Below are 15,888 nucleotides of genomic sequence, written 5' to 3'. Positions count from 1 at the left end.
TTCTTTTCTTACCAACAGTCAGCCAAGTTGTTTTGTTATAAAGCTTTAAGGGCCCTTATGTATCTCAGTTTCCATATTCTAGAGAAATATAATTCCCTCATGTTTAAACAAACAACTTGGAAATAAAAGACTACATTTGGTCTCTGTTGATCCAGCACTGTCAGACTCAAGATCCATGATTTCATCCCCATTCATATTTAAATGGTATTTCACTTAAAATTGTAAATTGTAAAAAAAAAAAAAAAAAAAAGTAAACTGCAATTTTATTAATCAAAGAATTCTAAGATTATAGCTTCAAATACTCTGCTGCACATGAAGCTGTGTCTTTCTAAACCATCAGTTCTTGTCAGAGACACTTACATCACAAGATCATAGGACGATTTATAGAACAAGTGGTGGAATAAGTTCTGCTCCCCAACGTGCTCTTTTCAATGAAATAAAATGCCTACATGGACTTTTTGTGTTCATCAAATCATCCAAGAATTGTAACCTGTTCTACTGTGTTCTACTCTTTGTACACTAGTGATTAGTCATCACTTACCGGGCTGGACCCTGCAGCTACAAGCTGTTTGCACAGGACGGATATAAGGTGGTGGTGAATCCAAAATAACATTAGGACCCTGGAGTGTCTGGAGCCTCCTGCCAGGAATCTTAGCAGTGCACTGCAGCAGTGGTTGAAGCCTGTGGAGAAGCTTCTCTGTTTGTGAAAGCATTAAAGTGTTTTTTTGGGAGATTTTAAAGGCTAGAAGAGCCAAACCTCATGCCAAGGATTTGTGACCAATTTGGAGAACTGTTCAGAGAAGGGTCTGTGGGTGATGTTAGGCAATGTTGGACCTACTGTGTTGTACAAACTAGAGAGCCTCAATATTTGAGCTGTTCAGCTGGAAGAATCTGTACTTTCCTTAGAAGGGAGGAGATCTGATATGGCTGAGGCCACATGGAGGCTGCATCCCTGGAAGGAGACAGTCCCTGAAATGGGCGCCTAATAAATCCAGATTGCTGCTTCACATCATAGTGTCCTATGAAGAATTCATAAGTCATGTAAATTAAATGGATCTACAACTACTTATATATATTACCCCCAAATGTAAAAGTACATGGGGATCCTAGTGGTTAGACTAAACAAAATTAAGAATGTGCCTTTTACTTTTGATGTTGTCAAATTAATTTTGAATACATTTATTTTTAAGCTGTATACTCAAATAGATTTTTATGAATTTCTCTTTTGGGGCGTTTTAAGCATCTCACTGTCACTATCAATTAATACACACATAAATAAATCCTTCTTCATGAACTAAATAAATATAAACTAGAGTTTAGAACATATCTAACACAAGTTAATTGGTAATTTGGGGGTTAGGGTAGTTAATTTCAGGGGTGCACATGAGCACAATGACTAAAGCAAATACTCTGAATAAAATCGTTTGGTGCTTGACTTTTTAAATGAAAAAGAAGAGAATCATCATCATTATTATTTCTTATTATTATTATTGTTGTTGTTTTTATTTCAGTGGGCCTACTAATAGTAGAAAGAACTTGATCTTCAATAGCAAACAAAGTTGCAAAATACTTGTTTTGAATTGGAAAGAAAAATAAATAGGCCTATATAAAATAAAGCTACATGGCATATGCAGTAAATAACTAAAAGAGGAACTGAGGCAGATTCTAGAGCATTGTTACAGTAAGTTTACAGACAGAGAGTGTGATTTGATGGAGGTGGATGGTGGGGTGTCGGGAGCCGGAGAGAGGGGAGGGCCAGCCGAGCTGCTGCTGTTGCGACGTCACTCAGACCGCTGACTGACTGAGCTCCAGGCTACAGGCTCAATCTGTGGCCGCCAGCAGCAGCAGAGGTGGTGGGGAGGAGAGGAACATTTTGATCCGCTTCTTTATTTCCTCCCGTGGCTTCTTCACCGGGTCAGGGAGAACAAAAGACGGACAGCTGTATGATCAGAGGCGCCAGCTCTCCTTCATCTCGACTGCAAGCCAGGCTAGCTTGATGCTCCGTTCAGCCTGCTAGCCTTTGTGGCAGGGCTGTCCATGCATCCAAGGAGCCCTTAAGCAACCCGGGCTGGGAGAAGCCTCGGCTTTTTAAACATTTTTTATTGCCCTGACAGTCTGCAGAAAATATTCTCCAAGTGGGCAGACAGCAGCATCCTTGTCAGCTTCATTGCGCACCCAAAAAGCGGATTTCCAGTGAGGAGCATCATTGCCTCGGCACGGTTACACGTCGTTGCCTGTCTGCAACCTCCAGCTTGGCAGGACCAAAGAGGCAATTGATGACTAATATTCTTTCAAGATAAGCTACAATGTTGCGTACCACGGCCAACATGTTGGCAACAGGGTTGCTTTTCTTGGGATTGTTGCACAGTTTGGAAGTAATCGTTCCGGGAAGGGCTATTGATGGTAAGCAGTGCTGAATTAAGGATAACCGGAGCCCTGTATAAAATGCTTAGAAAATCTACATAATAGTGTGTGCATGCTGATTATGACAGGATGTGTGTTGTTTTGTGTCTGCATGCAAGAAGTGTGGTCTGTGCCCCGAAGGAATGACTGATCGATTGAGTGGAGCAACGTGGAGGGGATGAAACCGAGGCGAGACAATTAAAAGCGGTCTTTTGTTTCTGTCTTCCAGTGCCACATGTGAATATTGCAATGTCACAGCAGTGATCACGCATTCCCTCCTGCGCATAGGCGCTCTCACACATTTACACTGACATTCAATAAGGAAATTGTACCAAAGGCCCTACTACCTACTTGAACCACTTGTTTACAGATCGATGCTTTTCTTTTTCTTTTTTTAAATTGGAGCAGCAGTCAGATACATTAGTTTCTGTTGCCTCAGTGACAGAAAGGTGTCATGTCTTAAAAAAGGTCCGCTTTGTAGCCTTCTTCCACTACAGAGTGGTGTGCTGACAGCAGTCATGCTATTCCACAATCATACAACGCTGTAATATTCCCATCACTCCGATGGGAAATTTAAGTTTTTTTTATTTCTTGCTGGAAAGTGCGCACAGTTGCTGAGTGATGTTTCATTTGGAGAATAGCCCCATCACTGTTTATTATAATGTTTACAGTTGTTTTTCCCTCTTCTATAAGCTCAGATATTTAGTGCTGCCATCAACAGGCATGTGTAGCAATGCGACACTGTTGTGTATGTGTGATGGTTCAGTGTATCACCTGGGCTGCACAAGCAGGGTCCCCCCCTGAATGCCAACAGTCATATTGTGATCTGCAGGCAGATTGTGAGCAGTTCACAACAGCTCCCCCTGCAACCTTGTGAACAGCACACCTTCACAGGCTCTAACAACTTCTGGAAACTATTAAGCCTCCCAGTCCCCACTCACACGCTCCTCTGTTTCCTAAGAAAGGAAAAGGGCGTTATCAAAGCGGAGTTGGTGCAGACAGATTTGTTTAATTCTTTGAAGGTGAAAAAGAGAGTGTGAGTTTATTTTTGCAAAGATGTGATGCCTCTCATTCATCTTGGGGAATGTCTGATCTGTGCATGAAGGCTAAGCTCCTAATATTATTTTTAGATGACTTTAACTGGTAGGAAAATGTTTTCCAGTAAGGAGCACTAGCTGCTGTAATACTAACCGGGATTCTAAATTTGACATTTCATTAAATTCAGTGGGACTTTTTACACGCATAACTGATTTGAACCACAAGCTGCGTTCTGTGGGACTCATCGTCAGGCCATAAATGCTTCCCTCTGCCTTTGAAGTCATCTCATTGCACTTGGCAATCCAGTGCTGTGAGGTTCTTAGGGAGCAAAATCCACATAAATTACCACCTTGAAGATAGCCTGCAATCATCTGCAGTGTCTCCCTCCTCCTTGGTCTACAGTAACAGCAGAGAAATCCTGCCTTAAAGCAAACAGTTTCTGCCTCAATGCAATGTCATTGTTTTTAGTAAAATTTTCCTCCCTGTCAGTCTTAATACCTTGATTTGATGAGTCAGCCTTGTGCAGTATACCAGAGGAGATTGCCAAACCTTAGCTTGACTTGAAACTCCACTGGGATGCAGAGGCTGCTGTGCTTCACAGAGCCTCTCAAGGAAATTATTTTACAGTTGACATGGCTATTAGACTGAATGTGAGATTTAACAAGTAACACCGACATTTTGAAACCAGCCTTACTAGACCGTAGCCAACATGCCACTTGTTGTATAGGGAGCTAGAGTGCATGTAACTCAATTGCTTTTTGTACCTCTTTGATTGCCTTTTTGATTTTTAGGGCCCTTTGAAATACATATGTTGCTAGTAAAGCTTTTTCAGACATGCCTAGAACTATTCTTTTTCCATTTTCTAAACCCTTAAACACTTCTCTCACCGACTCAGTACTGTAGCCAGAGCAAAGACCCCAGGCCACCAACAAACCCTGAGTTTAATTGGGTCTAAACTGCTCTTTGTTTCCCAGAGGAAACGAACAGTCTCAAATTGTTCAGAAGGCGCTGCTAATTGGGGCCCCAGTGGAAAGGGTCCTGATGAAAGAATTCACATCATTTCACTCCATGAATGTACTGCAATGTCATTGCCAAAAGAGATCACTGGTCCTCAGAAATGGACAGTGCTGTCCCCTAAGGCTTTAAGTGGTAAAAACCTTTCAATTGGATTATAAAAATGGAGAAATGTGTTTTGAGATTGTAACACCGAGGACAGTTGGAATAATTTCAACTTGAATCTTTTTATGTTTCACGCAGACATCCATTTAAATGTTTTTTGAAGTAAGTCTTCTGTATCTGAAATGCCTGGTTCCTCATTTCATGTTTACTTATTTTGCCTTTTTTTCCTCCCTTAAATGTTAAATTTCTTTATTTAAGCCACATCCTTGATAATAGAAGAAGCATAGGCTCCTTTCCCTTTTAATTAACTCACCATGCAGTGCTTCTCTTCTCCTGGCACTTTTCCCCTGTGGACTTCTCTGCTGTAACATTTGGTGGAGGCCTTAGATCTGGGCCAGCATTTGGCTGTTATTGGTGTGATACTGCCATTACAATGACATCCATATGGCCAAATGGTTACCACATTACTGTTCACTGACCACTGACCACTGAGGGCAATATGGAAAAGAGAGTATGTTTCTTTGGTCCTCGTTGCGGTTGACCATATGTCACACAAGCAGCATCTAAAAGCATGTGTAGACAAGCAGTTAATGTAAATAACAGAGGATGAGTATATTTAACACTGCTATGAGTATGTGGTTTAGATCAGTGCATAACTAAAAGAGCGGTGTTTGGTTGCTGCCTAAATACCTTATATGACACTGAAAGCCAGCCACGGCTGCATAACTGAGTAGATATAAAATCCAGTACTTGGGTCAGCAGCTTTTCTTAGAGAAAAACAACTCAGATGCTAAGTAAAGTTCAGTTTATTACACGGATGGTTTGTGTAGCAGAAAAGTAATAATGACATTCTATACTGCTGAAACTTGATTTCCAACACGACTTAACATTGGACAATGCAATTGACATCATTCCTGATGTACAATCTTATTGTCCTGGACGTATTCATTTGTAATGGTCACAGTAAAATTCTCCATTTCTGAAAACTGTTCCACTTATTTCTTCTTTTTTATTTTGTGAAAGAAAATACTGTATGATGAGCCTTAAAGGGAATAGTTTGATGTTTTGGAAAATGTGCTTATTTGCTTTTTTGCTGAGAGTTAGATGAGAGGGTAGATATAATACCATAACCCTCATGTCTGTCTGTTCAACATGTAGCCTGCCAGCAGCCATTGGCATAGCTTAGCATAAAGACTAGAAAACAGCTAACCTGAAGGTATCAAAATTCCTACCAGCCCCTCTAAGCCGACCAGCAGCGAATCCAGGAAGCAATTGCTCCTGGCCATGAAACAGACACAACGCCTTGTAAAATGGCAATTTTTAGTTTTTCACTTTGGTTTTACAGATTAAACAAATGAGATGTAACATGTTAATTAGTGAGGTGCTGGTAGGTGTTTTTTTTAACCTTCAAACAGAGCCAGGCTAGCTGTTTCCACTATGCTAAGTTAAGCTAACTGGCTTCTGGCTCCAGCTTTATATTGAACGGACTGATAGGAAATTGGTATCTTGTCATCTTACTTTGAGCAATAAAGCGAATAAACGTACTTGATAAAATGAATACGATTCATTGTTTTAACCAGCGACAGCAGGATGTTCCAAACTCATTCTGAGCGTCTAATACCAGCATTTAAAAATGTTCATACAAAAGACAGATTCTTTTGTTTGAAAACGCTGCTGAAATATTAAAAAAGCTGGCATTTCCTATCGCTAAAGTGCTCTGGGTAAACTTGGCCAGGCTTTTCAGAACAGCCTGGTGACCTGCTTTAGAGTTATGACCCACTGATTGAGATACACTATCTAGATGGAGCTATTTAAGGAATGGAGATCGGTCCTAGGAGGAGCTCTGAAAGATATGAGCAGAAACCTGCTAGGCTGCTATCATGAACCCGCACATGTATATTCACAATACATTTGCCAGCCACCTTTGACACCACAGCCATCAATACGTGCAGGTAGGTTCTGAAAAACAAATCCCTGGTGACAGCAGGCTCAGAAAAATGCTAAGAGGTCTACCAGAGGTATTTGATTTGCAGCTTAGACCTGTTGTTGGGGTGGAGGCTGTATTGCCTGGACAATCTTATTCAAATTATTTCTGGGGAAACAGAGAATTCACTGAGAGCAGACAGCTGAACGTAAAATGTGTATGAGTTAGCTGGATGCTTGGTTAACTTATTGTGAGTCCATGTGGAAAGAAAGCCATTGCTTTGATTTCATTACCTTATCTCACTTTAGTTTTAAGTGAGAAGCACTTTCATATTGAATATACTTATCTTGACATACAGCCTATAGATGAAGCAACATACATTTCACTTTATGATGTTACAGCAGCAGCCACTGTTATCAAGGGAGACCATACTCCCTTGACAATTCACAATTGCTGTGTTGTTTTTATACTTGACCTCAAAAGAGCAACTTTATTGTATTTCTGTTCTTTTTAACTGTATATAATATACCAATACTAACTATTCTTTATTTAAGTATCAGGAACCTATATTCAACCTTTACGACCTGATCACGCGGATAGAAAGCATGGGTTTAAATTGCTCCGCTGTGTCAGTCTGAGAGGGCTGTTTGTGTTGATGCATCAAGCTGTGTCCCCGATTTGTCAGGTTGCTCTTGCGCAGTGAAGGCTGTATCGCTTATTGTTGCTGCATAAATGTGAACCAAAACATGAATGTATTCAAATCATTACTGATGTCACTTGATAAAATTCCAAGTGTCATATTACTTGCCTGTTGCGAACATTGTTAAGAACTAATTTCAGATCGATGTAATCACTTTTTGTTTCCAAATCTGGTTTCGCTCTAAGATAAAAACAGTCTATTTTCAGCAATACAACAAATACATTCATTCATATCCATTGAAGCCTCTGCTACAGGGTTTATTCACTGACATCCATTCATTTCAGGGACAAAAGTGTGACAGAGCAGACTAGCACCTATTGTCGATTACTTGTGAATTCATTCCCCGTAGGAAGAAAATTGAACCTCACAAACAGACCTCATTCTTCTCTGCAGTATGCGTCTAACCTCCACAATTCAACATCCCTAATAGTCCCCGCAGATCTATCCTGTTGAACCTTTCCAGACTGCAAAGCTCTAACATTAGAGGTCATATGTTCCACATGCAAACAATACAACATACTTACATGCAACACACACAGGCTCAGTCACATCAGCACCAATGGTCACTATTCATGCCACTGAGATTTAGATTTTTTCCAAAACTAATAATCCTAAACACAAAGTACGCAACCATAACCTTAACATAAGCCTAATTGTAACACTAATCCCTCAAGCAGGCATTCACCCTTCACTCTGTGGCAGAAATCTCCCCACATGGCCTCACAGTATGGGTGAGAAACATTTTTAAGGTTAATCTCTACAGATATAATTCTGAATTTTGTACACCATTTTCAGGCAATTCACATTTTCTGTGGAAGATTTCCCACACTCAACTGCATGTGTGTGGGAAGTGGGGTCTCTCTGATGATGTGCATTGTGTGATTTGGGGAGGAGAATGGGTAGCTTGCTCGACTATTCTTAGCCTCCACACACCATTACTGAATTGAGTATCTACTGTCAAATTTATCCGCCAAATGTAAGGCTACAGCCAGCAGCAGGTTAGCTTAGATGAGCACACAGACTGGAAACGGGGGTAAACAGGTGGCCTAGCTTTGAAGAATCGTAAAAAACAATTGCTATATTTGGCCAGAGCTAGGCTAACAGTTTCCCTGTTTCTAGTCTTTGTGCTAAGCTAAGCTAACTGGCTGCTGTATGGAGCCTTACATTTAACAGAAAAACATAAGAGTGGTATCGATCTTCTTACACTCCCTCAACATAAAGCTCTTTGACCGAAAGTGCTTCTAACTATCATGTCTGCTCGTTTGAAATGGATTGCTTCAAAAGTCTGGAAGGGCGGCATAACATTATTCACAAAAACAGTAATTAGGATTTACTGTGTTACCTATCAAGTCTTGTTCGGCTACTTCAGCACATGGATAGTAAATGTGAGAGAACGTTCTAGAGAATCTAGTCTTGTTCCATGGCGCTCATGCGTCACACTGAGACTTCAAAACTTGTACTGGTCTTATGAACTAAAGAATTTCAGATAATCTTCTTTAATATGTTTCCCTCGGCAGCATGCTAAATAGGCTTAATTGTCATTTCTCTCCCTGTGCAGCTACGTACAGCGTGTGCTCTGGTGGTTGTGTGGCAAAGGGATTTGTCTAAACTGACTAACTTGATAATGGCGAATCACACCTTGTGGTTTTCTGCTTGGTCCCCACTCTGCTGCTGAATTTGATTTAATCCTTATGTGGAAGTGAACGAGGTTGTAGCTTCCTGCCTCTGAGCTCTAAAACTGACTCTAGTACAAATTGCAGTCATAGTTGATTTCCACTCTGGGGCCGAGTGTGGTGAAACCTCAGCCACACATCCAAATAGCTCTTAATTTAGTTCACATTTGATTACTCTGCTTTGATTATTGAGGCTTGTGTACTGTAGATTGACTGAGTTTGTGCTCAGATCTGACCTGTAAACTCCAGACACAGGCAAAACTGTGTCGTCCTGCAAGACGGAGCCCCATTTTACTTGGCAGCTATCACCAGACATGAGCACATTCCTGATGTTAATTCTCCTCAGCTCTAAGTGCATGCATAACACACATTTACATAGACTTAAAAAAACACAGATACTGTCTTAGAAACACACAAAACATCTCATAAAAACATGATTAAATGATTAAATCAAACATTCATCCAGTGGGTGAGCCGTTGAGCGGCTGTACACGCAGACAGACACATTGCCAAATGTACTATACTCTTGTTGCTATCTTTCAAAATATTAATATAATAATGTAGGTGGCTGCTATTTAAACATGAGTATGCTTTGTATCCCTTTCCCTGTGATAATTATGTCTAAATTCTGCAGTCGTGGAGTATTCAGATCCTTAAGTCAAAGTAGTAGTACCACACTGTGAAAATACTCCAGGTCCTGAACGTTCTTAAGTAAAAGTATTATCAGCAACATCAAAAGTAAAACTGTTCATATTGTATATTGTATATACTGTATACCAAATCCACCTACCTCAAGTACATAACTAACTGTTGGAAGCTCCGTCTTAAACCGGACTCTTATCCAGTTTTAATCCACACTTTTACGTTTTTTTTTTTATATGCTTTTGATTTAACTTAAGTTTTTTACGTGGGTTAAGGATTTTAGTCATCTGACATGGATTTTAAGCTAGATGACTGTAAAAACGCTATCAACGCTACTGATCACAACAAAGCTCCGGCAACTAACGTTATGCTAGCCAAGATAACTCTGCTGCATGAGGACTGCATACTCCTTAAGAAAGCGAACAAAAAGATTGCTGACCTTATGGAAGACATCCGACGACTTTCAGAGGAACTCAAAGAGAAAGATACCCTGCTGACTGGTTTTATGGATGTGGCTTCAGTACAAGCCAAACAGATTGTTTCTCTTAGCACAACCGCTAACATCCAGGACACCGTGCTATGGGACCCCTCTAACCTTCCGAGGCTTTCCTCCTGCTCGACTCCGAAGCATCAGTCAACTTGGGCTGAAGTGGTGGTCCGTGGCTGCAAGAGAGGCTCGGACGGGGCTGCCTCTCCTCCTCAGCCCTGTCTGACGACACTCCGGTCCATCCAGTGGATCCACCTGCGGCTTCGAGTCTCCCTGATACGGATCTCTTTCGGCGGATAGTGCCGGCCGACACTGTTGCATCTCCTCCACTGGCTACATCTCCTGCACTGGCGGCAAACAGTGATCGGCTGAGCCACCAGTCTGCCGCTGGGTCTGCCGCTGGGCCTGATCGGCGGCCGTCATCCCGGTCAAAAACCTCTGCATCTCCTCATCCCCTTTTCTCCCCAACCACACTAATAATTGGTGACTCCATAACCAGAAACATTCGTTTCTTTAACGCTACCACGGCGGACATTTTAAAAAAACTCCAGGACCTAATGCCATCGCTCCCGTCCTCCATCACAAGAGTGATAGTCCATGTGGGAACAAATGACACAGCTCTTAAGCAGTCTGAGCTGACAAAATCTGATTTTAACGGTCTTTTTAACTTTTTAAAGCAGTGTGGAAAGTCCGTTTTTATCTCTGGTCCCATTCCCACAGTTGGTCGCGGTGCTGGCCGCTTCAGTAGACTCCTTGGCCTCCACGCCTACAGGGCTCACGGTGTGTGTTATGTCGATAACTTTAATATTTTCTGGCAAGGAATGTTTCTTTTTAAGACAGACGGACTTCACCCAAACAAACGGGGCTCAGAAATGTTAGCTGCTCACATACAGCATGTGGTGCGGTCCACACATGACTTACGTGAATGACTCATGCAGCACACCTGTACACACCACCGGTCACTGAACTGCCTGGAGGATTTTTATCAGAACTTCCTGAATTTTTATCTACTCTGGTTTTAAATTATGACAGAATTAAATTATGACAGAATTGTTCTTTGTGGCGATTTTAATATTCACGTTGATGACCCCACCGATGTTAATGCAACTGACTTTTTAAATATGGCCACTTCTTTTAACTTCAAACAACATGTCAAAGGGCAAACACATAACTGTGGTCATACAGTGGACTTGGTTTTTACCCTGGGTGTCAGCATTTCCTCTGTGGAATTAGTGGACATGACCATATCTGACCACAGATGTATTGTTTTTAGCTGCGATTCGCCTGTTACTCATGCCGCCTTACCAAGCTCCATGTGTTCTCGCATCTTTAATGAACAAAGTGTTGCACATTCTTTCAGAGCCAAAGTCAACACCTGCACCAACAATCTGGTCGATCGCTTCAATCATATCTGCTTGTTGTCACTAAATATTACTGCTCCTCTAAAGGTTAGACCTACGTCTAAAGCTAGTAAGCAACCCTGAATATATGGCAGCATTCGCAGCCTAAAAAGGGAATGCAGGAAAGCAGAGCGCAGATGGAAAAAATCCAGTTTCCAAGTCCATTAGCTCAGTCTGAAGGATTTATTCATTAACTACAATAACATGGTTAAGGATGCGAGAACACACTATTTTTCTGAACTCATTACTACACATAAACACAATCCCAGGTTTCTGTTTAAAACTGTGGATCAGCTGGTAAACCCAACCCCTCCTTGTTCCTCAGCTGGAAGTAATGATGACTGTGAATTGTTTTTATCTTATTTTACCAATAAGGTGGTGTCAATCAGAGCCTCTATTACCCCCACGGCCTCTTACTCAGAGGTCCCTCTCCAGCAACAAGAGAGTTTTAACCAGTTTTATCCCATCGACTTGTCTGAGCTTTTAAAAACAGTATCACAAATGAGAGTGTCCTCCAGCCCACTTGATGTAATACCTACAAAGTTTTTACTGAAAGTAAAGGATTCTGTTGGGCCCCATTTGATCTCTGTTTTTAACAGCTCCCTATCTACTGGTTGTGTCCCTGATTATTTTAAAACGGCTTGCGTGAACCCGCTTTTAAAGAAACCTGGTTTAGATCCCTCCCTCCCACAAAATTTTAGACCAATTTCAAAACTGCCTTTTATTGCAAAGATTCTAGAAAGAATTGTGTCCAAACAGCTGCTCACTGTACTGGAAAATAACAATTTATTTGAAAAGTTTCAATCTGGTTTCAGGAAGTACCACAGCACTGAGACTGCCCTGCTTAAAGTCACCAATGACCTTTTAATGTCTGCTGATGAAGGCATGTGGTCAGTCCTGGTACTCCTGGACCTTAGCGCTGCTTTTGACACCACTGATCACAACATCATGTTAGACAGACTGAGGCACTGGGTGGGGATCTCTGGTCCTGCCTTAGAATGGTTTTCATCCTACCTGTCAAATAGGAAGTTTTGCGTGTCTGTAAACAACTATGTCTCTTCATTCTGTCCAGTTAAATATGGTGTGCCTCAGGGGTCGGTCTTAGGACCCATTTTGTTTTCCTTGTATCTGCTTCCCCTTGGACATATTATCCATAAACATGGTATTTCATTTCATATTTATGCTGATGACACACAAATGTACTTGCCCATCAGATCCACAGATCCTGGAATGCTGAGTTCACTTAACAACTGCCTTTGTGACATTAAAAAATGGATGTCAAATAATTTCCTCCAGCTGAACTCAGACAAAACAGAAATCCTGGTCATCGGGTCCCAGCAGATGGCAGTATTTGTAATAACCCAAAAATACTACTACTGATCGACTCCAGACTGTCCAGAACTCAGCTGTCAGGCTTTTAACCAGAACAAAGAAATATGACCACATCACCCCTATTTTAGCTTCATTACACTGACTCCCAGTGTGTTTTAGAATTGATAGAATTTAAAGCTCTTCATGGCCTCTCGCCTTGTTATATTTCTGACTTTTTAGTCCCATACACACCAGCAAGTACCTTGAGATCCTCGGGGTCTGTTGTCTGTTCCAGAGTCTCGACTGAAAACTAAAGGGGACAGAGCATTAGCAGTCAGGGCCCTGAGACAGCCTGCCCGAGGAAATCAGGTCGGCTGAGTCAGTGAACTCTTTTAAGTCCCTTCTTAAAAGATACTTTTATAGGAGAGCCTTTCCCGATCTTATTTGACTTTATTTTATCCCTTTTATTTTATTCTATTTTGCTTATTTTATATTTATCTTAAACGTGTATTTTGTTCTTTTCAATATTTTCTTGCTTGTATTGTTGTCTTTGCACTTGTTGAAGCACTTTGTAACTTGTTTTTGAAAAGTTCTCTACAAATAAAGATTATTATATTATTATAACACCTGCACATAATACTTATTTATTCCAGTATCCTTTGCACTATGCTCCTCCCAATGTGTACATGTATGCATGTATGTGTATGTGTACCTGTATATCACATCCACCTCCGACATGTACATAATAATAATAATAATAATGTTAATAAAAATTCACTCCTGCATCCTTTGCACTCTGCTCATTGCACTATTGTCTCAATCTGTCTATATTGTTTTTGTTTATAGTTTGTATATATGTGTTCCCTATACTGTAGCCTGTGTTTGATTTTAGTATTGTATTATTGTAAGCACATCGTGAGCAAAGTACAATCCAGAGTCAAATTCCTCGTATGTGTACACATACCTGGCAAATAAAGCTGATACTGATTCTGAAAAGTAGTCATTGTTCAGTACAATCTGCCAGTGTTTTATGCTGCATTAATGTGTATGTTGCATTTTACTGCAGTAGTTGTTTAAGGTTTTCCTAATATTTATGATAAATTTACTACTTTACTATATACTTGCATTTGTACATAAGTACAGTACATTAATATGTACTTTGTTACATTCCACCGCTGAAATTCTATCTGAACTTTTCTCAATCACAATTTCTTCACTACTGACTAGACTTCCACATCTCCTCCACACTCTGCCGGAAAGGTTTATTTAAGAGGCACATCTGGGGCCTCTTTTTCTCTGTTTTCTAACATGACAAATTGGAAAACCTTTTTCCCTCCCTCTTTCTACTTCTCACTGTCTTCCATTACAAAATCCTGAAGCGTTCTTGCCTGAGCTGTGCAGGAGGATGAGGAGGTGGCGGGCCACAGCCAAACAGGCTAATATAGACTCATCCCTCATTTTTGGCCCTTAACAGAACCCCCCCAGGTCAGACCAAAGGTCAGCAGACTAAACCTCTGCCCCTCCCTTTTTCTACTTTACATCAGTCTCTTCCTATCTGTGTTCCCTTTTGGCTTTGTTTACTGGCCAAATGTGGTCTTGTATCATCAAAATCTTATAAGAACTTTTTTCAGGGCATTGTCTGCAGAGGGCTGTAGTGCTGCTGAACACAAAATATTAAAAACATTTATCACTTGATATTTTTTTGGACTGCTCTGACTTGTTTATCATTAATTTCCTGCAGCATTTCTGATGTTTTATTCTGTCGCATTCTGTCAAGATATTTAGCAATGAGTCAATGTTGAACTGGCTGTGTTGCAGTATTATTCCAGCCTCCGGCTCTCTGAAAAGATAAAGTGCGTATCAGGGTTTGGCCAAGTGGGCGTCAATGTCAAGATTGATTACACACAATTCAGGTTGTTTATCTTGCCCTCGTATAAACCTCACTTTCCTAAATATTTGAGAAGATAATGAAGCTTTATCATGTCTAACAGTGAAGCATTGGGTATTGGCATGAACATCTTCTCCTCTTGAGAAACTGCTCTCAGTGGTTTATTAGTGAGTACGCACTATCTTCAGTAGACTAAACTAGATGTTTTTTTTCCCCAGCAGACATTGCAATATTCTCTGTAAGAGAATATATTGAGAATAATATTGACACTTGTTTCAGCCAAACTACCCACCTCCCAGCTTTATTTCTCTGTATAGTTTTGGATGAATTAGGCCAGTTAAGAAAGGATCACCTCCACAGATCTGAGCAGATGTAGCCTGAGGAAGTTTATTCTGTCTGCGTGTAGTAAAGGGAATCAGCTGCTGTCATGTAGGTGTATTAACTATATTTACATGCAAATAAATTGCCACATCTGTCCTTCTTAGTCTCTCTATGTGAAAGTCATACTAACATACTGTATGTAAGGTGTCACTTAAGTTCTCAAAAGTTAAGGGAAAACCCAACTCTGTTATCTTACAGATCCAGGTAGATTCCAGGGTTGTGAAATAAGACTTGTGTGACAGATCTAGATCTAGAAGATAATCAAACCAGAAGATAATAACCTGTAGTATACCATTTTCTGCAAAAGAGTATACAATTAGCTTTTTTAGCCGTGCTATCACTGTGGCTCAATTGATGGAAATGTCAGTTGGTCCACCACTTTAGTCCAGACTGAAACGTCACCATAACATTTGGTACAGATTTTCATGGTCCCTAGAGGATAAAATCTAATGACTTTAATGTCCCTCTGACTTTGACTCTAGTGCCACCAGTAGGTCAAAGTGTTCACTTATCTGGTACAGACATTCCAGAGAATGAATCCGAGTGACTTTGATGATTCTCTGACTCTCTCATGCCCCCATGAGGCTGATTTGTGACTTTGTGGAATGTCTCAACAACTAATGAATGGATTGTCATGAAATTTTGTAGGATGTATATGTAATAATAACTCCTTCAAGATCATCCTGATCCAGTACCATCATCAGGTAAAAATTTAGGTATGATACCTGCAAAACTGATGACATTCCTATCCACTTCAGCTGTACTTTGTGTTTCGTGCTAATTAGCTAATCTTAGCATGTTAACACGTTAAATCTTAGCATGTTAATACGTTAAACAAATATGAACATTGTGATTATTATACCTGCTGAGCATCAGTATGTTAGCATTATCATTTTGAGCATGTTAGCATGCTGTTGTTAGC

General features: G+C 40.6%; 1 protein-coding gene across 2 annotated transcripts in view; it reads left to right on the top strand.

The window, feature by feature from the left end:
• The first annotated feature begins 1,771 nt into the window (after positions 1–1,771).
• Positions 1,772–15,888, top strand: part of LOC119886310 (low-density lipoprotein receptor-related protein 1-like) — a 99,255-nt gene continuing 85,138 nt past the window's right edge. For both annotated transcript variants that reach the window (XM_038696957.1, XM_038696956.1), the window contains exon 1: positions 1,772–2,403. In XM_038696957.1, coding sequence (XP_038552885.1) covers positions 2,307–2,403 — 97 coding nt within the window. In that variant the 5' untranslated portion in view covers positions 1,772–2,306. The remainder of the gene's footprint in view (positions 2,404–15,888) is intronic.

The sequence above is a fragment of the Micropterus salmoides genome, unplaced genomic scaffold (genome assembly GCF_014851395.1).
Source record: "Micropterus salmoides isolate LMB-PRFRI ecotype aquatic unplaced genomic scaffold, ASM1485139v1 Ms_hic_scaffold_4, whole genome shotgun sequence".
Taxonomy (NCBI): Eukaryota; Metazoa; Chordata; class Actinopteri; order Centrarchiformes; family Centrarchidae; genus Micropterus; species Micropterus salmoides.
Note: the sequence above shows the minus strand (reverse complement) of the source record. Positions and strands in the feature narration are given on the sequence as shown.